The 23,617-nt window shown below is 50.2% G+C and overlaps 1 protein-coding gene across 1 annotated transcript in view; it reads right to left on the bottom strand.

Moving 5' to 3' along the window:
* Nucleotides 1-23,617, bottom strand: part of SSH1 (slingshot protein phosphatase 1) — a 55,636-nt gene that overhangs the window by 17,080 nt on the left and 14,939 nt on the right. The window contains exons 3-10 of the mRNA XM_065904114.1: nt 12,664-12,767; nt 8,330-8,394; nt 7,747-7,868; nt 5,654-5,722; nt 4,032-4,097; nt 2,374-2,568; nt 1,279-1,372; nt 263-391 (exon numbers count right to left, since the gene is read on the bottom strand). Coding sequence (XP_065760186.1) covers nt 263-391; nt 1,279-1,372; nt 2,374-2,568; nt 4,032-4,097; nt 5,654-5,722; nt 7,747-7,868; nt 8,330-8,394; nt 12,664-12,767 — 844 coding nt within the window. The remainder of the gene's footprint in view (nt 1-262; nt 392-1,278; nt 1,373-2,373; nt 2,569-4,031; nt 4,098-5,653; nt 5,723-7,746; nt 7,869-8,329; nt 8,395-12,663; nt 12,768-23,617) is intronic.

The following is a 23,617-nucleotide window of genomic DNA, read 5'->3' on the forward strand; positions in this document are numbered from 1 at the left end:
GCCGCCTACGCCAGAGAGCTTTTCAGACAACTCCCCGCAGCTCAGCTGGGAGCCTCGGCTCCAACATCTGGCTCAGGGAGAAAACTAGTAGGCTGCAGGCCAGAGAAAAGGGTCAAGAGGGGAGTTCCCGTAAAAGTCAGGACGCAGGCTCCAGGAACTCAAGTTTCTCCCCCCTCAAGATTGCTGCAAGCTCCAAATAAATCCCGGTCTGATTTACATCCCCCGCCCCGAGCCAGGCCCCGCCGGGCGCTGTGCCTCTTACAAGATAAAGATGGTCGAAGATGAGAGAGGGCTTGTCCATCTGTCCCAAGATAAGGAGCATCTCGTTGTCTATAAATTCCTTGAATTCTTTCAGGTTACAGTTCATCTGTTTCTCTAATTCATTACGAATCTGCAGAGTGGAAAATATTAGGAGGGTTTAAAAAAAAAAAGCCCACAACAAACCAGTTCCTTCAGAAAAGTCAAGTCACAACATGAACTATGCTGTTGCTGTTTTCAGTCTCTTGGTCATGTCTGACTCTTTGCCACCCCTTGAACTGTAGCCCCCCAGGCTCCTCTGTCCATGGGATTTCCCAGGCAGGAACACGGAGTGGGTTGCCATTTCCTTCTCCAAAGGATCTTCATGACCCTGGGATTGAACCTGTGTTTTCTGCATTGGCAGATGTATTCTTTACCTCTGAGCATCCTGAGAAGCCCAACTGTGGCTGTTTTCAAAGGAAGTCTTTGGGGGCTTTTTTCAAGAGTCATCACATATACATTTAGACATACCGAACACACGCGTGGGTGGCAGGAAAACAGGCTACTCGGCCTCAAAGTGACTCTGACTGGGGGACGATTATTTCAAAGAAGGAATCTGATTCCCTGGGATCTTTTCTACTGAGTTGAAAGCACTTAATGCTTTTCCAATGCTCAAATCTATCACCGTGAAAACGTAAGATCAATTTCATCTTGCTTTGGAAGATACCATGATGGGTTTCATTATGTATTGTTTCATAAAAAGACTGTTTTGTATACTGTCAACCTGTTAGTGAATTCAGCTGTTACTATAATTCACAGCATTCCGCCGACAAAAAGCAACAGGAAGAAGAAAACAAGTGATCCACAAAAACATTAAAAGGAGGTTTCACCTGGCTTTGGAAGGATTTTTTTTTTACGCGCACTAATTTGTAAACAGATCATATGTGACTTTTACAATGGCAGCTTCAACCTCTCGGATCTACCCGACCGGAGGCAGGGACGCCCGCAACCTTGGCCTGCCCAGCAGGGACACGCTCTTACTTCTTTGGACGTCACGTTCTCCAGGTCTTGACTCATCATGATGCTCCGGAGTTTGGCTTTGATGAGACGCTCCGTCCTCTCCCCTTCGGTCGGCCTGGGGAGAAGTCGTGTTTAGGGACGTGCAGAACTGGAGGAGGCCTGCGGTCGGCGTTCACAGAAACCACAGCTGCGCCTGGGCAGCACGGAGCACGGCTCGGGCACGCTCTCAACGAGAAGGGGAGCGGGGCGGGGATGTCCCCGGGGGGCTGCCGGGGGGACAGCAGACCGAGGATGCAAACGGTGGTGGTGAGGCATGCTCACTCCTCATGCGGGTCTGTAGAGCCCCAGACTCTCAGGGCTGGAAGCTGGAACCCCCGGGGCCCTCAGACAGCCTGTGGCCCAGCTGTATCTGGCTCCTGTTACCCCCTTACACATTTAAACAGAATCAACATCTGCGAGCCTCCCTGCACCTTCTACAGGCCAGCCTGATCCTGACGCTGGGGCCACACAGACCAACCAGGACAATCCTTCTCGCATGTGACGCGCCTTCATTATACTTGAAGGCACATATTCTCGCCAGTGCTCTCGTAATTTCTTGGAGGCCTCGTACACATGGCTTCTGGTTCTCCCCACATTTGCGGGGCTCCCCTCCCTGAGGAACAGGACACTCAGGATGAGGAGCTTACAGGAGAGAAGCGGCGGGCGGCTCCCTCCCTCGGGATTAGAGCTGAGTGTGGCCTCGGGGCACGCAGGGCACCTCTGTTCTGAGTGGCGGCCCCGGGCCTGCTTTCACGCAGTCGTGTTTCGGGACCCAAGGAACCAGACGTTACATTCATCTTATAAACGTATTCACTCTTATAAGCAGAGGAAGAGGCTTTGCAAACCCTGTCTGTGGCCCTAGGGAGGAGGGGCTGGAGCACCGGCATGGGGAGGCTGAGGAAGTTACGGAGCCGCTCCCTAGACATGCATTCATACCTGAATTCATCTATAATTTCCAAAGGGGGAATGAAAGTCACAGATCCTCCTCCAGCCAAACACAACCCCCCGGGGGCTGCAGTAACCCCTGACGGGGCTGTGACGCTGAGTGGTCCGGGACCCGGGGGTCCGGGTACTCACTTGTCTGCGAAGAGGGCGGGGGAGTCGGGCCTCGTGGATTCGAGGTCCTGCATGGCATTCCACTCGTTGATGCAGCTCTGCTCGGAGCCGATGCAGCTCTCGTAGTAGGAGGCCCAGAGCAGCGCCACGCCCCCCGGGAAGTAGTTGTGCCGCCGCGCCACCTCGCAGGCCTTGTGCAGGACCTGCAGGGCAGACCTGGGGCCCGGGGAGGGGAGAGGGTCAGGGGCAGGAGACACGAGGGGGCCGCATGGCCGCCAGGCCCCTCTGCGGGTCTCTGGGACACGGGGCAGCAACCCCGAGGGCCAAGACAGCACCCATCATCAGCCCCAAGGAGGGAACAACAAAGCTTCCTAACTCGCCCAGTCAGGCAGGCTCCCAGGTCATGTTCCAGCCACAGTGGGCTCCCAAGGACGGATCCACTGCTGGGGCTGTGGTTACCTTGAAGGCAGGGACCCCAGTTTAGCAGAGCAGTTGGAAGGAAAGTTCCTCAACACGCGGCACAGAGGTCTGGTTGTGTCCTCAGTCAGTTAATTTTCAGCTCCCTCCCATCAATGTCAGAATAGCTTAGGTGCTCAGATTTCCTAGGGAAATGAGTTCTAGAAACTAATTTTAATATGAGAACTGCAGAAGAGGTTTGGGAAGGCAGTGGGGCAGAAAAAACGAAACTGCAGATGCATGTGGTAGCAGCCAATTTACTTATCCTTTTCCTACTTCTTTTTACAAAAATATGGGCTGAGTATTTCTCAGTGAATGAGGTGGATCAGGTATCAGTGAAGGGCGAATGAACGAGACCTTGGATGGAAAAATTATCAGAGAATGGCTACAGTGAACAGTGTGTGGGGGGCGTCCCTTAAAAGGTTGGACACAGAATTACCACATGATCTAGAAATTCCACTCCTAGGTACATTCCCCAAGGAACTGAAAGCAGGGATTCAGCAGATACTCTGTCCGCTAGAGGTCACAGCAGCTCTATTCACAGTCGCCAAAAGGAGGAAGTAACCCAAACGTCCATCGAGAGACGAACAGATAAACAAAAGCAGTATATCCATATAATGAACTTACTGTTCAGCCTTAAAATGGAATGAAGCACTGCAACATGGATGAACCCTGAAAGCATCGTGCCAAGTGCAAGGAGCCAGACACAGGAGGACGAATGCTGTATGGTCCCATTTATATGAGGGACCCAGAATAGGCAAATTCATAGAGAGAGCGAAAGACAGAGGCTGCCAGGGGCTGGGAGAGCGGACAGTGGGGCATTAATGTTTACCAAGTGCAGAGTTTCTGTTTCAAATGATGAAAAATTCTGGAAATGGACAGCGATGACGGGTGCACAACACTGTTAATGTATTTAATGTCACTGAACTGCAACCTTAAAAAATGCTTAATGGGCTTCCCTGGCGGTCCAGTGGTTAAGCTCCCAATGCAAAGGGTGTGGGTTCGACGCCCCTGGTTGGGGAACTGAGATTCCATGTACTGCACAGAGTGGCAAAAAAAAAAACCAAAATGCTTAAAATGGTAAATTTTATGGTACATAATTTTGCCACACACATAAAATAAACATACCTAAATGTGCTTCTAAGGAGATGGGGCTTTTTAATTCGTGCTGTCAGCTAGGAAAATATGTGTAAGGAGTTAAAAGTCCCTAAAACCACACTTACCACATGGCCTGGACAGACACAGGCTTGAAGACGTGCATCCTCCCGGCGGTGCTGACGCTGAACCCACTGAGGATGAAAAACAGAAGACGGCGTGGTGAGAAGGCGGGGCCCGCAACCACAGCACTGCCAGGTGGCGGCGGGCACCCCGAGGACAAGTCTGTCTCACCCTGGCTGACAAGGAACCGCTGGCCACAGAGACAAGGGCAAAAGCCAAAAAAGAGGAGAGAGACAGGTCGGAAGACTGGCTTCTAACCCACCAACACAAAGTCAGCCAAAAACCGAAAGCCCAGCAAAGGGAAACCCCAGCAGTGGACACTCTCGCTTCACTTGCCCACCCCGCTCCCCAACTTCTGGCCCCACATACACTATCTAGGTCCTCTTCTTTCATTAGGGTCTTAGGTGCGGGCATGTGGGATCTAGTTCTCTGACTAGGGATCAAACCAGGGGCTCTCTGCATTGGGAGCTTGGAGTCACAGCCACTGGACCATCAGGGAAGTCCCCATCTGTGTTTTTCAGAGTTGCATAACAAACACATTAAGGAAAGATAAAAGTTTAAAAGGGAAATATATATGGAAATTCCTTGGAGGTTCAATGGCTAAGGCTCCTTGCTTTCATTGTGGGGGCACAGGTTCGATCCCTGGTTGAGGAACTAAGATCTTGCAAGCTGCACAGCAGGGCCAAAAATTTTTTTAAAAGCAGACAAATAAAAATTAAAAAAAAATTAAAAAGTAATTATAAGCCCATGTCTTCAGTAAATCTAATTTTAATTTTTCCCTCCCAGTTTTATCTACGCAGCCACATAACTTTTCTTGCTGGAATCTCAGTGGAGATCATTTCCTCTCCTGCTTCTTCCCACTGGTGGCCGTCCCTGAGGTCCCCCCCACCTCGCTCTAGGATCTGGACCGCCCTCTGGCCCTGGTCTACGAGCCCAGGCCCGTTGGGATGATTCCTCCTCTGCAGCGCCCCCACGTGGCACCTGAACCACCACTGCACCTGTTGCTTCTGTGTCTCCCCTCAGCCCCCAGAGACCTGAAGTCCAGCCGCACCATATTCACCCATGCACTTGCAAGGACCAGCCCCAGGGGGGGCACACGGCGAGTGTTCATTTAACAACTCAAGGCAAATGAATGAACGTCCGTTTAATGCTCTTCTTGAACTTCATACAGCAGCAGATCTCCCAAAAACGAGAATGTTTCTGTTGGTACCTCATGACCCAAACTCCCTTCTCATTAGAGGCGTGTGCGTGCTCAGTTGTGCCTGCCTCTTTTCAACCAAATGGACTACAGCCGACCAGGTTCCTCTGACCATGGGATTTCCCAGGCAAGAATACTGGGGTGGGTTGCCATTTCCGCCTCAGGGGACCTTCCCGACCTAGGGATCGAACCCATGTGCCCTGCATTGGCAGACGGATTATCTGCCACTGAGCCCCAGGGAAGCCCAAACCCCCTGGTAACATGTCCCGAAGGGACCGTGCCTCGCGTGCCTCGCGGGAGGGCAATGCTACTCCCCTGACGTCATAAACATGTCACACACGAGAGTCTGTTAATGATTATCCGATGTCCAAACTGACTCGTGTTTCAAAGTCTAGGGTGAAAGAAGCCTTTCTAAAGATATCTCCTTACCCATCTCCATCGAGGTGGATTTTTGTGTCGCTCCACAGTCGGAGAACCATTCCGATGGTACAGCTTTTACTAACAGGAGGGAAGAGGAGACATCTGGAGTTAGGGTCCACCCTCCTGCACGAGGCCTTCCCTCGCTGTGTCTCCACCCAGCTGGTCCAGTTCATGGGGAGGAACCACCACCTGCCCTGGGTCCGGCTGCCTAGGGGTGGATCTGAATGCACGGACTGCTCACCACTGAATTCCAGAAGACGCGGGCCTGGGATGGCCAGAAACCCCAGCTTAGAGACAGTCACGGGGGACCACGACTCCATAAATGCCAGGTCTGAGCTGCAGCTCTTGGGGGCCAGGAGCAAAACCAGCTGACCACACGCCCGCAGTGCAGTGGGGGTGAAGCCGACAACGGCAGGCACATGCCTGGCACGAGGCTACACACAGCTTGGGTGACACAGGAAAGTGGTGGCAGCTACCCTCCGTCTCCTGTCCTAGGGTGGCGGGGGTGGGGAGAGTGCCAACACCAGGACTGGAGTTCACTTCTGGACCTCTGCTTCTGTACCTGCTTTGCAGCTGGTGTTTTAAAATTGAGCTTAATCTGCTTTTTTTTTTTTTTTGCCCATCCCAACAGCGAAACGATACCTAACCACTTCAGAGCCTGGCATTGCTGAGAAACACAGATGGAAAGCAAGGATTTTATCAGAGGGTCTCCTCGGGTCACTGTGAAAATTCTTCAGGCATTTGAAAAAGAGTCGGCTTGTGAGAAACAGCCATCACTGCCAGGGCCAACTCAGACCACCTCTGGGGACCCTATACGGGCATCTCTGCTGTGGGCTGACAGACCCCAAGGGAGTACGGTTATGCACACAAAACCACGCACATGGGCAGTCCTCGGGTTTACAAAACCCACTCATCCTCCGAGTATCAGCAGCCGTGGGGGATCTTTTCAAACCCTGTGCTTCTGTATCTGCCTTCCTGTCACTTCATTTACTTGTAACAAGCAATGGAGTCTTGGTCGCAAGGGTGGGGCTAGTGGCAGCCCCCTCCCAACAAGAGGAGACAGCATGGTCTGCCTCTGCGGCTCGTGGTTTCTAATATCAATTCTGCCTGAAATGCTCTTCCAACGCACCCTCTGACCTGCCCCAACCCTGGACTCACCTGACAAGCCCACTCGTCCTCTAAGACTCGGCTTAGCCATCGCCTGCTTCTGAAGGCCTCTGGCAGGCTCCCCAGCAGGCCCACACCTCTTCTGGGCTCCCACGACCACCCCACACTTCTCCATCACTGCACGTCACCCTGACTTCTGGGGACAGCTCTCTCCCCGCTGAGCTTACAGGCTCCTTGAGGCCGAGAACCGTGGATGCTGGTGCAGCCCTGTGTGCCCGGGCTGAGCCTGTTGCCTCATACTCAGGAGAAGGCAAACGTATGGCCTGCTTAGTCAAGAGCAGGTTAATGAGGAATAAAGGGAGCCTCCCCTAGTCCAGCTTTAACAATTCAGGTTCTGCAATGACCTCACTCGCATTAACTTCTCCGAGATTTAAGGAGAGTCGTTCACCTCCATTTCACACACATAATAAGGTCTATGATATAACTATTAGAAACTTGGCCTCCAGTTATTGGGAAATTCCCAACCTCTCTTCAAGCCTCTGACCCAGGACCCATCAACAAGTACTTGGGAATCCACGGGGTATTAATGCTGAATCAGACCCTTCATATAATGCCCATCGATCACATACTTCCATGTGGGATGGTCGGTCTGGAAGGCGCCTTCCTGCTTTACCTGGTCCGGCTCCTGCTTGCCCTGGGGTGTTCACCACAGCTGTCACCTCCTCCAGGAAGTCCTCCTGGTTAAGGTGCCCTCTTCTAGGGCACCCCTGGGACCCAGGGTTAAATCTCTAAGCAGAGTGTAGACCCTAAGCTCTCAAGCAGAGACTGGACCAGCACAGCACATGAAAGATAAAACAAGGGGCGCCACGGCCCCCAGGGCCTGACCACCGTGTCAGCTACTGTCCCCACTGTGGGTGTGGGACCCCAGCAAGCTCTTTCCAGCAGCAACTCCTGGCCCCGTTGCAGAGGGGAGCCACTGTGCAGAGCAGACTCACCTCTCCTTACTGGAGAAGTCCACTCCCAGCAGGATACTCTCCTCCGTGTCCTGCCGCCCGCTGCTGTCCACTACCACCATGTAGCGCACCCGCTCCGCCCAGGCACTCTCCAAGCGCACGGCCTAGATGGGAGGACACGCTCTCACTGGCCTGCCTTTCCAGGCGGCCGCCCCTTCCTCCACCAGCCCAAGACCAGAGACTTTTGTTTTCATCTTTCCTCTGAGAATTTTGGAATTGAGATGAAAGTTTTATATCTGGTTATTATCCCCAGCATGCAGGACAGTACCTGGCTCAGAAAAGACCCTCAAACTTCGTTAAATATAGATGAACAAATAAAACCCAGAGAAAGACAATTCCAGCTCAGCACAGACTGACCCAGAGACCTTATCCATCCTTTCTGAGGACAGAGGAGCAGATGGGGATTTGGTCTTAGCAAACAGCTTGGGAGAATTTGCTATAATTTAAGAGAGCCAACCCCCCACCCCCCCATTCCCCGACCTCTCTTCCAACTCTTGCTCGTCAATAAGTGCCTACCAAATGTCACAATTAAAAATGAAAACTTGCCACTCTCGTCTCTTCTTACCAGCTTGATTCTATCTTCACAACGCAGAAGGTTGATCATGACTTGAAGATGCTGAGGCAGGTCCCCTGTTGGACGAATGGAGAAAGTTTAAAACAGGTCACCAACCTACTTTCTAGGCAGACACCCTGGAGAGGTTGGTTTTTGAGGGTCTGGCAGACCTGGACTTCCCTTAGTACACTCCAGAATGCTGCACAATGAGCATGGGTGAGAGAGTTCACTGCCAGGTTTTTTAAAGTTGCTTTTGTTTTATGAACTAAGTGCAATGTGGATTTTTTTAACATACAAAATCTGAAAAATACAGACAAGCCAAGAGGAGAAACGTTATTAAATTCAAGTAAACATGACTTTGAGGGGGTGGGCAGCAGAAACTATAGACAAAGATGAAGAGAGGGATCTGCTGAGGGCTGGTCTGAAAGAAAAAGGACTTGGGGTTATTTTCCACTTAAAGAATCTGCCTTCAGTGCAGGAGACATGAGTTCAATCCCTGGGTCAGGAAGATCCCTGAGAGAAGAGAATGGCAACCCATTCCAGTGTTCTTGCCTGGAGAATCCCAAGGACAGAGGAGTCTGATGGGACTACAGCCCATGGGGTCGCAAAGAGCGGGACATGACTGAGTGACTAACACGCACACACCACCTTCCATAAGAAAGGGTGAAAGAACGACTTCTATAAGCAGGAGGGGAAATGTTTTAAGTCACTCCACAGAGAGCAGGTATGTGCTGGGTACCCAGAGATATAATTTGAGTAAATAGCAATGGCATTCTTTTTTTTCCTGCTAAAAATCATATACTCTTTTTCTGTTTGTTTCCCCTGGGTAATTGAAAAGAGACGGGAATCCAGGGTCAGCCTCCGAACATCACTGAGTGGCCGCAGGGTCCCTGGGGATGCCTCTGGGCTGCAGGAAGGGGAAGAGAGTTTCTCGGAGGTGGTGAGCCTCCAAAGCCATGCAGGACCCAACCCACAGAAGGGCTGCGTGTCCCAGGCACAGGGGACCCCTAACTGAGCTTCGTAACTAGTAAGTAGGGAGGGTGGTTCCAATGCCGCTTTTTTCCCTAGCTTATGTATATTTCAAATATGTCTGTGTGGAGTTCTTTCTGAAGAAATGGTTCAACTGTAAAGATGCTGATGCAGAAGAAAAGTGCAAGGAGTAATTCACAGAAAATCCATAATCACTTCAGGTTGTGCAACACTGCTAAGAAACAATTATCTTAAGAAAAAAAATGATCCTACAGATTACAATTAGAACCCAGAGGGATTAACCCACCGGATGTGTTCTTTTTTTTTTTAACTTGCTTTTCCCATATAATTTTCTTAAGTTGGTATGCTGAATTTTCATTTTTTTATTTAGTTCGAGAAATTTTTCTTTTTTGTGGCCATGTGGGGTGTAGGATCTTAGCTTCCTGACCAGAGATTAAACCCCTCGCACCCTGCTGGGGAAATGCAGAGTCTCAACCACTGGATGGCTAGGGAAGCCCCTGGGCATGTTCCTTTGGCAAAAAGCATCTTTTTAATCTTAGAGGAGGTTGACAAATGACGTGCAAACGGCACTTCCAGCCTCAGAGAGGAGTCAGTTTGTTGGAAACCTGCCTCCTTGTCTTCCCTCTTCCAGGATCCCCCAGAGAACACCCCCCTACGCTGGCACCACGCCCAAGAGGAATGACCTGGAGGGGACGATGCTCGTTCCTTTTCTCCACCCAATGGCATGCTCACCTGTCGTGTCACCAACGTCAGGATGGCACACACCCACCACGGCTGGCCCCCGGCTCGCCTGGGCGCCCCCACCACCTACCCCGAGTCACGGAAGCACACGGAGGAAGGCGGACCCCAGTCCCCTGCCTGATGAGTGGCTCAGGGAAAACGAAGCTTTCCACACAGATAGCGGCCTTTCAGTGGGGCTGTCTGCTGAGACGTGGAATTGCTGACAGAGAGAAATCCCCACCCCGGGCCTGGCAGCCTCACACAGGCTCTGCATGTTAGAGTGCTCAGTAAGCACTTGCAAAAAAAGCAGAGAATGTGAGTCTGAAGCACAGGTCGGCCTGGGAAGGAAGCGTCTCGGCCCGACAGCAGAATTACTTAACGCGTAGAGAGTTAAGCCGCAACTGTCCTCAGCTTGGCACGGGGCTTGCTTAGGGCCTGTGGGTCGTCTGTGGGACTTGCCGTGAAGTCCAGTGTGTGCCTGACCCACAGTCATGTACTGAGCATCTGTGGCCGGTGGGCAAGCCCTGCTTTTTTGAGCTCACTGGCTCCCCCAGACCCCAGGGCAGAAAAGCCAACACATCAGGCTCCCTTCCCATTCTTGTGTTACCTTCCAGAGATGCACCAACCGGCTGGAATGAGGGATTTTACAAGACGGTTTTGTAGCCACTTCCCCAAGACTGCACATAGTATGCAAATATTCGTTGAATTTGAGGAAGGAGACATTTAATGCTTAGGGAAGAAAACTGAGCATTGGCTTTGCTTACGTGTTATGGTTAAGCCACGAACAACAGTTTACACTCCTAACAGGGCAGAGTTGCTGCAGATTAAGGAGCAAAGGTTCTGTTTGTAGTTTTATTGCACCAGCAGTCACTGTAGCAATAATTACAGCTAAGTAGGCAGAGCACCTAGGAGAAGGTAGGCCTGTTAATGTGCACAAATTTTAAATTTCTCGTCATCTGAGTTACCGATATTTGATGCCCATTGTAAAGATTAGGAGACCAAGGCTCAGAAATTGACTCTGAAAGTTCTGTACGCTTGCAGAACTGGGGTCAGAAGCCAGGTCTGTCTGGCTCCAGAGCAAATATTCTTTCCACAAAACACACTGCCTCCCTGTGCAGAAGGATTGTTTACTTAGCTTACGACAGACCTAAATCTTGATTATAAATATCGGCATGTGACAATATTGACTGAGCCTTGGGGTTTGCTATAAAATCTAAGACAGGAAATTCTAGCCTAGGGACTCAGCTCCCAGATGAGGCTTGATTGACTTGAGGTTAGACAAACAAGATGACCGAAGCGACAACAGAACTGGCCCCGACTGCCAGCTCCTTAGATTCGCTGTTGTTCTGAGAGGCGAGGTCTTTCCAGCACCTATTCAGACGTGAGCTGCCCATCCAAGAAGCGCCTGGAGACGCTCCCCACTGGCTACAAAGATCCACTTGTACGCAAATGCCTCCCTAATCCTTTACTCCCAAATACCTTCAGGTTCAGGGTCAAGTCACCTAAGAAAACCAGTCTTATTACCTTGTTCTTGTTCGGTCACTCAGTCCGACTCTTTGCAACCCCACGGCCTGCAGCATGTCAGGCTTCCCTGTCTTTCACTTCCTGGGCATTTCTTTTCTTTTTTTGAAAGGTGTTTTGTTTTTTTTTTTCCTTTTTTTTTGATGTAGACCATTTTTAAAGTCTTTATTGAACTTGTTACAATATTGCTCCTGTTTCTCTGTTTTGGTTTTTTGGTCAGGAGGCACATGGGATCTCAGTTCCCCAACCAGGGACTGAACTCGCACCCTCTGCATTGGAAGGCAAAGTCTTAACCACCAGACTGCCAGGGAAGTCCTCGTAGACATTTCTTATTTCCTTGCTTTTGTGCCTCAGTGAGTATTTGGTTTGATCCCATGTTATAATTTCTGTCTACTTCCAAAAAACCAACCCACCATTAAAGAATAAAGACTTCCCACCCCAGTACGTGCCCAAGGTTTGTAAGACATTCCCCAAATGAGAGCTTTCCAAATGCTCAGAGCAATGACAGGCTAGACATCTGGCACCCCAAGGCAGTGATTTTCAAGGGGACACCATCTGGCTATAAGGCGCTCTGGTGCGTTCGTTAAAGAGGCATGTGAAGAAAGTGAAAGCATTAGCTGCTTAGTTCTGTCCAATTCTTTGTGACCCCGTGAACTACAGCCTGCCAGGCTCCTCGTCCATGGAGTTCTCCAGGCAAGGGTAGGCAGGCATTCCCTTCTCCAGGGGATCTTCCCGAACCAGGGATCAAACCCGGGGTCTTCTGCGTTGCAGGCAACTTCTTTATTGTCTGAGCCATCAGGAGGAGCCCAGGATACTGTAACTCAAAATCTGCAGTTAACAGATAGACTGAGTAGAGAATCTCCATCCAAACAGAAAGCTGCTGACCTTCTTATATACACACGCGTGGTCAAAGGGGTGCTGGCTCCCAGTGCCGTCAGGAAGACACACAAGGCCTCAAGAAGAGAGCCTCCAACCTGCACCTGTCATTACCAACCTGTGCTGCGCTATTTCCCTGGCCTTGAAAACCAGCCAAGTGCTGAACACCAGTGTTGGAGGGTTGCTCTGTTGCACAGAAGGTAACTCCCTGGGTAAGAGCATCAGTTTAGAGCCATCACCTGCATGCTTGTGGGGGTGCTGAAGACTCCGCTGGCCTTGAGGGCTGCTTCCCTGCTGTAGGAAGAGGGCTGCTCCTTTCACCATGAAAAAGCTCTCACTTAAGCTGGGGAGAGGAAAAAAAAAAAAAAAAAAACAGAGCACAGTCAGGCTGGAATTCACAGAGGAAAATGGGCAAAGACGAGCTGCAGAGGAAAAGCAGGAGAGTGGCATAGAAACACGCCACGGGATGAAATAGTTCCTGTGGTGATTTCACACAGTACTCCCTGCTGCTGGAGAGTTTATGGGATAAAGGGGGACACTTCGGCTACCACACCTGAGGGTCTCCGTGGGCACCTCCGGCGCCCTGAGCCCCGTCCTGCGGGACACTGTGAAGGGACCCCACTGTAACATGATGCCTTCTAGAAACGGAGACCGACTCTGATGAGCAGAGGATGGCTCCTTTTCTGACTTTTTCAGACTTTTGCTGTTGATCTCTGCCCCCGGCGCTCTGAACTTTTAACAGCCTCACTGCTTCCTGGTGTCTTCGGTTTACAGAGCATAAGGAAGATGAAATCACACTTTCACTATCTGTTTGCATCTTAAGAAAAACGGTGGCTGTGTCCGCTGTTCCCATAGAAAAGCTCGAGTTAACCCAGTGAACTTCTCAGTAGAGGGAATCTTTAGTCTTTGCTATTTTAACAGGCAATAATATCCATAGTCAACATGTGATTTTAAGAATTACAGTAAAAAATTTCACTTTCATGACTTGGCTATCAAGAAAATCTTTAGCTTATATAGAAGTTCAGCCTGTATGAACTGATAGACTATATCAGCTACTAATTACCACCAATGACTTAGAAAAAACCATCATCTCTGAAAACTACACATAAGACACACCAAAATTATTACTAGTGCTAAGGTTATCTTCCTTCTACTTAGCATCTTCCAAATTTACTGTATTGAGCAAATATTAACTTTTGTAAATGATATTTTAACTTTCAAAGTCATAAGGCAAAACATTTCATTTTTATTCATTTATCTGTGTAAGATCACAGTTCAAATTATAGGGAGCTATATATATCATTCATTCTCTCTTGAGCAACCAGTTAACATTTGATTGAAAGAAAAATCTGTAAGAAACATAAGCACTTTAAAAAAAACAAAAAAAAAATCAATTCTTGACTGAAACACAAGGACATCTTGTGTAACATAAAACAACAAAATCATCATTCCCCAGGACAGCTAAAGTTGGTAGTTAAACATTCTCATCCTGGAATATTCAGCTAAGTCTAAAATACAACTCCAGGAGCTAAGAAACCTCACCGCAGGGGCCAGTGTCAAGTCAGCAGTTTCTGGAATTGGAAAAAAAAAAAAAACGGTTATCTTCCATACTGTGAAGACCGCCAAAGAAATCTGTTCGTTTTTCTGCCTCGCATGCTAAAATATCACTACGGCTCAAATAGCAAACGTTAAGGTTCTAGTTCTGCCCCTCTTATCCTACTGACAACTGGCTTTCTCTCTTTCCTATGGGCAACAGCTCACACCTGGACGGCGCTTCTTCACCCACCGTCACATGCTGCCAAGTCACGCTTTCCACCCTGTGCGTCCTGTACGTGTGAGGAGCCTAGGACTATAAATAATGGAAGAAACAAGATGCACCCTTTCTGTGAGTCTCACTTACCCACGGCAGGCAAAAAGCTCGTTAGCATCCATTGGCCGACAGACAACCCAGGCTGTCTAGTTCGAGCAAACGGCGGAGACCTGCCCCACCCTTTTCTACCCCTGAAACTTGTCACTCACCCTTTCCTTAAAATCTTACAACTGAGTTTGTTTTCTGAACTATGCTCTTTTAGGTAAGACACGGATCACTTACTACCTACTTTCATCGCTGCCTGAGAGACTCCAACAAAACGCATGAAACTTCAAACAGCAATCAGTTCATCGAAGGAGCTGGCAGGGGGCAGGCGGGGGGCAAACTCTGCAAGGCATCATCAACCTTTTTGTTCATAAGTTTTAAAAAAAAAAAAAAGGGAAAAAAAATCCATAGTGACCAGAAACCTGAGCCCTCTGGAAACAGCCAGCCACTGACGGTGACCTTTGCCTTGAAAATCATGGGCAAAAATTCCCCTTGGTTTCCCTTATATTTCCTTGGGGGTGGGGGTGAGGGGGGGTGGAGGAGGAACAGCACAAAAGAATAGGCTGGTTTTATCCCGTGATCGCTTTCGAGGCCCGTTGTTCCTCAGTGTTTCTGAGGCTGTTACAGAATCAAGAGCCTTGAGGCTACATGTCAATTCAGGGGGCTGTGTGCCTGGGCTCCGCAGGAACACCCTGCCTCTGTCCTCTGTGCAGGGTGAGATCTGAAGTGGTCAGGGTGAGATCTGAAGCGGTAGGCAGGGAGGCTCAGAGAACACATCCTCCCCAGCCTCGGAGACGGCCCCGCGGCTCAGACAGTAAGCAGATGGGGCACAAGGAAAAACCCTCGCTGGATGACTCCCAGGGCCCAGAGGCCACAGAGCCCAGCAGTCATGGGACCTACGAACATGAGACGCGGATATTCTTTGTGGCCCTGCTTCCCGCCTTCTGCTCCGAGCTCACCAGAGCCTCACTCGCCCGCTGGGTGGCTGATGTGAGCAACTGTCTCCAGCAGCCAGGGCTCTGACACCACACGGTCCCCGGGTTCATCAGTCTCCAGACACCCCCACTTTGGGGACAGTGCGCCTTTTCTAGGTTCTCTGGATGAGGAAAACACACCCACAAACCACCCATCCTCATTCCAACGAAATCAGCCTTTTCCCCAAAGATGCTGGTCCCCAAAAAGACAGCTTTTTAGACTAAAGCTCTGGGAAGTCAGATGCAGGCAAACAAAACGGAAATGTTTCCCTCGGTCGCCTCGAGAAAAATCCCAACAGGGGATTAAGAACAAGTTCAGCCCCCCTCCCTCCCTACCCTCATCCTCGCCACTTTTTATCTCCATGATACAGAGGAGTCTCAGAGGCCGGTTTTAGGAGATGACGTGGGGTCATAATTTGTACAGGGCACTGCAGACAGACAGGGTCCTCCGGAAAACCCCACCCTCCGAGCAGCAACAGCCAGCTGTCACCCAGAAACCGAGACGCGGGAGGGAAGCAGAAATCGGCGGTGGTGATACATACGAGTTTTGCTGGAAGCCTCTGAGGAGCAGGAGGAGGGGGCGGTGGCTGGCTGGAGAGGCAGATGTCAGCACCACAGAAGAGGTCCCCGACCGCCTGCCATGGTCACATCGTGTGATCTGAATGGCCCCCAACCCCTGGCCTCCCCGCTCCCTGGAGAAGGATGGATGTCTGAACAGGAGGCTGGACGGAGCCCTCCAGGGAAGCAGCAGAGTGCCCGTCCTGATGGAAGGAAGGATGGCCTTCCCACCCAGGCAGCAAACGGCTCTGCTGGAACCCTTGTCCTTCCCTGATATTTGGGTTTAAAAAAGGCCCTTGTCCCTGCCTATCCTGATGAAAGAGGGCTATTCAGAGGGAGTAAAACAGCTGAAGTTCCTCTAATCACTTTTACTCCTACGGCTTTTTGTGGGCCTCGGGAACAAGCGATAGGGTGTGCATTAGAAACTGCGGGGGAAAACAGCTGGAGGCCCAGAAACCCGCCCCGAGCCATGAGGACCCCATTCTCGTTCAAACCGACAGACTGAAGATTTCTGTTTCTTTCAAGTCACCATCCATTCGCCCAACAAGGATTGTGGGCAGCGGCCATGGTTAAAAGCACAGACACATCCTGGAAGTCCTTCAGTCATGCTAACTGCTCCTCGAGAAGGCAGATCTGGGGTGTGTGTGTGGGGAGGGGGGCGGTATTCCAGGTAGAGGGAAGGGGAGGGGCTCTGAGAGAGGGGCACAGGGTGGGCTTCGCAGGAAGAGCAGGTGGGTGTCCCGGAGGGTGGGGACGAGACGCTGAAACCCACCTGGCAGAAGTCAGCTCTGCTTTTACTGCTTCTTTTGGCAGAGGAAATATTTACGTTAAGGACGCAACTAACTATATATGACGCCAGGCAGGACGGGTTAAACTCCCCAAGAAAGGAAGCCTGGAGGGCTGGGAAGAAAGTGCGTCTGAGCGGCGGGTTCTGCAATGTTCTGTGAAGGAAGGGCACCGAGAGACTTCTGGGAGGGCCTCACCTGCAAGGTTCTCCCAGCTCCCGAATGATAAAATTAACCTGCACAAGAGGATCAAGCGAAACACGCGCTACGATCGCTCTTGCTCTGTGGTTGAGGAAACTTCAGCCGCAAGAGCATAATCTTTATGAGACAGGCTGAGACCCATGTCTCTCTGGCCCATGCCCACCTTCTTGACCCCTGGAACACCCTCGCTGCTGCCCGTCCCAGAGAGAGGACCAGAGTGGAGACCCTGCAGGCCCCCCTGGGGCCAGGCCCAGCAGCACTGAGGAGTCAAGAGAGGACCTGTCCCCGCCCTTCTTCCCAGCACGTGGACGCACCAGGTGCCGGACAGAGACGGGCAACAGCCTCAGAAAGAGAAGACCCAGCGTCAGCCCCGGGGGCGCCACCATCACCGTTTCAAGACAGGACACATCACCCAGTCCTTCTGGACTGAATGGGGGTCCTGAGGGTGGTGGGGAGGGGCAGAGCCACGCTGGTCAAGAAGCTGCTTCTCACCAACAGCACTGCCGCTGCCCGAGTGCCCACCACGTGCCACCCCATCTACTTCCCAAGCTCTGCAGGAAGACATTCTCTTCTTTCTCACAAATGAAGGTCAGTACGGCTCTGGGGGAGAGCCTGGGCAACCTGATTTTTAACCCACTGCCTCGATGACTCTAAGCGCATGTCAAACTTTAAAAACATACAATGCGCTGGTCTGGGAATCCATATTTCTGGGTTCTAATGCCTGGTCTATTATGTGTATGCTCTGATATTCCCTTACAGGGCTCTCTGTTCAGACATTCAAATAGCTAAGTATTTGCAGACTAAGGAGAACCACAGTAAGCCAAGCCTAAATCAGTGTCGACCAGGTAAAGACAACAATCTTTAAGGGATGGGTCCACATTTGGGCAGTTTGGATGTGTGCCAGACCACTTAGAAATATAATTCCTTGAAGAAGGGAAACACTCGGTGTAGACACATCGCACAATAGAACATGATACTAATGCTTCTAATATCCAATTCGGCTGTACGTGGGAAGAATCTACAAAACTTCTAAAACATTCATGTCCAGGTCTAATATCAGCCGATTCTAATTCAGAAAGTTTGTGACAAGTCCTTGGCACCCACTTTTTAAAAAAAAAAAGTCCCAAAACTGCTACTGAAGCACAGTCAGGGCTAAGAACCCCTGAACTTAACAATTACAGAAGACAAAGAGGAAACTGCTTCCTTCATAAGAGTACCTTACACACAGCAGGTACACGACACATGTTTTTGCTGGTGAAAGGTAACAGCCATAAAAACTGTGGTCCTCTTGGAAGGATACGAACACAATTAGGTGCAATGAAAGAAGGCCACGCCAGGTCAAAAAAAATGATACCATCCTCGGAAGTAGCACAACAGGTTAGCAGATAACTACAAATGCCCCTTTCCTACCAAATGCTTTCAGAGTCACAGGTGTTCCTGCCCTTGAAAGGCAGTCCTCCATCACAGTCATCTGAGATGACAATCATAACAGGGAATCAGACCTCTGATAAGCCCGGCTGTTGACAAAGCTCTCTGGATGATGTCAGCCTATTTGATCTTCAAGAAGCTCTCCTACGGAGAACCCAGCAGGCATTACAACACTCATTTTACAGAAGAGGATACAAGAAGTTACATAACTGGTTATGATTTTAGGATTTCTGATGCTACATCTTGGGGGGGGCGGAGAAACCAGAGAACATGGGCTTAAAAGTACAGACTCCAAAAAAGGTTGAAATGAACACAACATTGTCAATCAACTATGCTTCAATCTTTAAAAAAAAAGGTTTCATATTGACTGGACTGTTCAAAATGAATGGAATAACTTTTGCAAGGATAGAATTAACCCTCAATTGCACATAGCTCTGCCCAGTGATTACGGAATAGACTGGTTTGTCCAGTGGACTTGATGATAATTCTTTACGGAATGCTTGTAAAGTTGTCACTATAGGAAAGTTGGTCCCCATGTACACGCCAAGAGGGGGTTCCATTAATTCCATCGAGGTTAACAAATACTGGGCTTTCCCGGTGGCTCAGACGGTAAAGAACCTGCCTGCAGTGAGGTAGACCTGGGTTCAATCCCTGGGTCAGGAAGAGCCCCTGGAAAAAGGAATGGCAACCCATTCCAGTATTCTTGCCTGGAGAATCCCATGGACAGAGGAGCCTGGTGGGCTACAGTCCATGGGATCTCTAAACAGCTGGACACGACTTAGTGGTTCAACAACAACAAAGGAGATGGAAGACTTACCATAGGGAGTAGGCTGGCACCCTGCAGATGGAGACAGAACCCTCTCTCCACTGTTCTCCTGTGGATGCTTCTCTCATTTTGAACTCAAATTCAAAAGTCACAGAGACCCTGGGGTATACCAGCACCTTATTTCCACTCTGTGCTTCACGGGGCCATTTGGTAAGGCCTTGTCCCAAAGGCCATTCTTTGGGCCCTAAGTGTAGACAATAACTCACCTGATTCACCTACCAGTCAGAGCCCTCTCCTCAAAGGCTCCCCTCCACACAGAATGCTGACCACAGGCAAACTCCAGCTCTGCAGGGCCTTATACTCAGGGAACGGGGTTACCAGCAAGAAATGCTGGCAGGGCTCATTACAAATGTCTTTGCTGCTGGGGCATGTATTGTTTGGCCAGAAGGCGTGGGCTCCTCTCAGAGAGAAGGAATGTCCACAAGTATTTTGGACAGTAAGAGGCATTCTCTGCAGCCAGCTACACAGCGTGCCTTCACAGCAATGGTGGGAGCGAGCAGCTGAATATACCAGCAAGCTCGCAAAAGCAGGACTTCTCCTCCTGCCTAAGTAGGACAGCAGATACCCTGCCTTGGCTGGGCTCCGCAAACCCGGGAGGGCTCCTCGACGGCCCCCATGAGCCTTCAGGCCCCGTCTGTGGAGGCTGGAGCTAGTGCATCTGTCCGTGAATGTCTGGTACACCGGGATTGAAGCCCCCTTCGTGAGCACAGAGGGAGAAAGGCCACATTGTGCAGGAAATGCAACGGCAGCAGAGACAACCCAGCCAGCCAGAAATAACAGGCACATGAAGGAAATGCTTTCTGAAACAACTCAAAAATTCCAAGAACGGACTGTCTCAACTGTCCCTGGTTCCCAGCCCTTTCTTTGGGAGGCAGCCCCATCCCACATTCATGAGTCGCCCCGTCCTAACCTGGCGAGGGCACCCTTTCCTTCCCAGGCCCCCATCCCCGTGAGCCCTGTAACGTCCACCCCCGTGTGCCCAGCTCTGTGCAGGCTCCCTGGCGTCCCCGTGGGGCAATGCTGTCCAAGAGGAAGGACAGTGCCTCCACCTGTGCCATCTGATATGGCAGCCAGAGAGGCCTAGGGTGTGAATGTTGAAAGGTGATGAATGAGATGGATAAGCTGGTTTTCTTTTTATTTGACTTTCATAGTGAAATTTGCTCAGTCGTGTCCGACTCTGCGACCCACGGACTGTAGCCCACCAGGCTCCTCTGCCCATGGGATTTCCCAGGCAAGAAGACTGGAGTGGGTAGCTGTTCCCTTCCCCAGGGGGTGTCCCTGACCCAGGGATGAAACCCTGGTCTCCCGCATTGCAGGTGGATTCTTTACCATCTGAGCCACCAGGAAAGCCCAAGAATACCGGGCTTTAATCAGCCACGTGTGGCAAGCAGCTATGATCTTAATGGCACAGCTATGCCGGGAGCCTGCAACCTAGTGGGAATCAGGGCAGAGAACAGAGGATCCCCGGCCTCTAACCTGCTCCATGCCATTCCCAGCCACTGCTCTTGTTGCATTAGATCCCAGCTCCAGGGCTTTCGATGATGTGGCCTCATCCAGAGAACCCAGAGTCTTTGAACTCACTTGCTGTGGCAGCCACAGCTATTTATGTTACTAACCTAAGCTTTACACGCTCTGACCTCAAGGCTTATAATGCAATCAGCGGAAGTGATTTATAATAAAAAGCTTCCTGGTTATCACCTCTTACACTATTCCTCCCACACTCCGCACGTTCTCTGCTCCACCCCCATCTGCCATTGCTTGTCAGTTCTTCTACCCTGTTTCTCTGCACACAGCCTCCTCATGTCCTGCCCACCTACCAACGTTCACACCTCCTCCAGGAAGCCCTCCCTTGCCGCCCTCGCTGCAAGCCATGCTTTCCAACATCTCACAGCACTTTCTCTCACTGAGCACTCTGAGGGTGAGTCGTTCATTCAAGGTCATAAACTTAGAGAGGGCCAGGACCCCAGGGACCCGAGCTGTGCTCCCGGCCCTGTTTACCTGCTAACTGGTGGTGACATCACCTTCAGGCCAGCGTGCTTGACTTCACCATGGGGCTCCGGGGCCGGGACACACGTAATTTTTTAAGCCTTCATCACTGCCTGGCGCACAACAGAGTCTATGCTCAGAAGTAAATACTCACGAGCTGACTGAGCTATGTACCTCCTCCAGCCTCAAAGCCACTTCGTGACTAGCTCACCTCGGTCATCTCTGAGTGGCTACGACACTGGGTGCTCACTCAGCACGTACGGAATGGACAGGACACGTGAGAACCACAGATACAGAGAACAAACCAGTGGTTACCATTGGGGGGGGGGGCAACACAGGGGCGGAGGATCAAGAGGGACAAGCTACTATGTGTACAATAAGCAACAAGGATGTTCGGCACAACATGGGAAACACAGCCAGAAGCTGGCAGTAACTAGAAACGGAGCATAATCTTTAGAAAGTGTGCACCATTATACGGTACACCTGTGACTTATATATGTTATTCATCAACCGAACTTCAATAAAAAAAATTAAAGGGCTTCCCTGGGGGCTCAGTGGTTAAGAATCTGCCTGCCAATGCAGGGGACACAGGTTCGATCCCTGGCCCAGGAAGATCCCACAGGCTGTGGGACAATTAAGCCCGTGCACCTCAACTACTGAGACCACGCGCCCCAGAGCTCGAGCTCCTCAGCAAGAGAAGCCACCACAATGAGGAGCCCATGCACCGCAACTCGAGAGGAGCTCCCACTCGCCGGGACTGGAGAAGGCAACGAAGTGCGGCGACGAAGACCCAGCGCAGCCTAAAATAATAAATTATTGCAAATCTTTTTAAAAAATAAATTAACAAGATGCCCGATTATTCAATGAAAACATGTGACCTGGGAAAATATTTCTCAAGCTTCAATTAATTATTAGACACTTCTGATTAAGCATTACAACCTTTGGGGGGAAAAAAAAAGATTCACTGCTGCAAAAATGCTGTAACAGCCACCTGGAGGTCGGGTCTTTCTAGCAACCGAGTGCTTCAAACAACACAACTAAGTTGTCCACATCACCAGAGTCTAGAGAGTCAAAGCTACGACTTCTCCGTCTCTCAGTGCCCAGAAGGTAATGTAAAGCAATTACTTTGCAAATGTACTCAGCAAATGTAAAGTCCATGATGAACATCTTTGCTGTGCGTCCTGCTGGGCACGTCATGGATACCCTTAGCATCCACCTGTGAGTATCTTAGACACAGGGAAACTGAGGCTCGGAGAGGCTTTGTGGCTTATCCGAGTTCTAGTGGTTCTAGAAGGGGAAAAGCCAGGAAACGACACCGGAAGTCTCACCAGAAAGCGCCAAACCTCTGCTGAGTGGACACCTTGGGGAAACACTCCGGAGAGCAAGTCTGCTGCTTTTTCCCAACAAGTCAGACTGAAAGCCCTCTGGTGGGCAGAGCAGGGAGGGCCTCCAGGTTGGGGGGGGGGGTGTGGTAAGGAGTGGAGAGGTGGCCACAGAGATGGGAAGCTGGGGGCAGACAAGGGGGGTGATCAGACAAGTAAACACTTTAGGGCCAATGGGAGCCAGTTTCTCTCACTATGAGAAAAGGGACTACAAATATGGAATGAGAAAAAACTAGAATGAACCCAGAGATGTTGGATCAGAACTGGAGGCATCAGTTTGAACTCATGGTTTTCAACACAAACAGAGGGAATTATACAGAGGCAAACATGTAATGTGTGTGTCTTTGTGTGTGCACATGCAGCCACATAGTCCCAAATTCTCCCACTGAGAGGGCCTGCAGAGAACAACACCTCCAATAATAATAATAAGCATATCTATCTCAGTTTCTTTGTTTTTATTTTCCAGATTAATTTGGTATAATTTTATTTCTTCAAAAGAAAAACCTTTGTTAATATCATTTGGGTTTAGAGAGCAGGACGAGCTTCAGAGAGGCTTTACAGAGTACACGAAAAGAAGAGCAATATTTTCTGGTTTTTTTCAAAATTAGTGGACATTTACTTATCAGCTGGGCCCATCAATCAACTAACACCCAAATAAATGGAACTTGGCAACCTGCATCTATCACGTCCAGTGTTCTGCATTCCACTGTCAGATTTCTAGGTCCAGCACCAGCTCCCCATCTCATCCATCAATTATCCTTTTCAATGATTACTCACAGGGGTTAAAATGATTCATAAATTCTTTATTGTAAAAAAAATTTTGTTGACGTACAATTGACCTGCACCACTGTTAGTTCCAGGCATGTGTGTGTATGCTCAGTAGCTCAGTTCTGTCTGACTCTTTGCGACCCCATGGACTGTAGCCCACCAGGCTCCTCTGTCGATGAGATCTCCCAGGATTTTCCCTGCGTCTCTTGCCGTCTCCCGCGTTGGCAGGCAAGGATTCTTTACCACTGCCCCACCTGGGAAGCCCCAGTTCCAGGCATACACATAGTGATTTGCTATTTCTACACATCACAGAAACCACCTGCCTGCTTTGAAATCCCTTTTCTACTAAAAGGAACTAGGGCTCCGTGGAGGAAAGATGGATTCCAGAGATGGGGCAAAAACTACAAGGTGAGGTCTGCCATCTGGTGTC

The sequence above is a fragment of the Muntiacus reevesi genome, chromosome 13 (assembly GCF_963930625.1).
Source record: "Muntiacus reevesi chromosome 13, mMunRee1.1, whole genome shotgun sequence".
NCBI classification, from domain to species: Eukaryota; Metazoa; Chordata; class Mammalia; order Artiodactyla; family Cervidae; genus Muntiacus; species Muntiacus reevesi.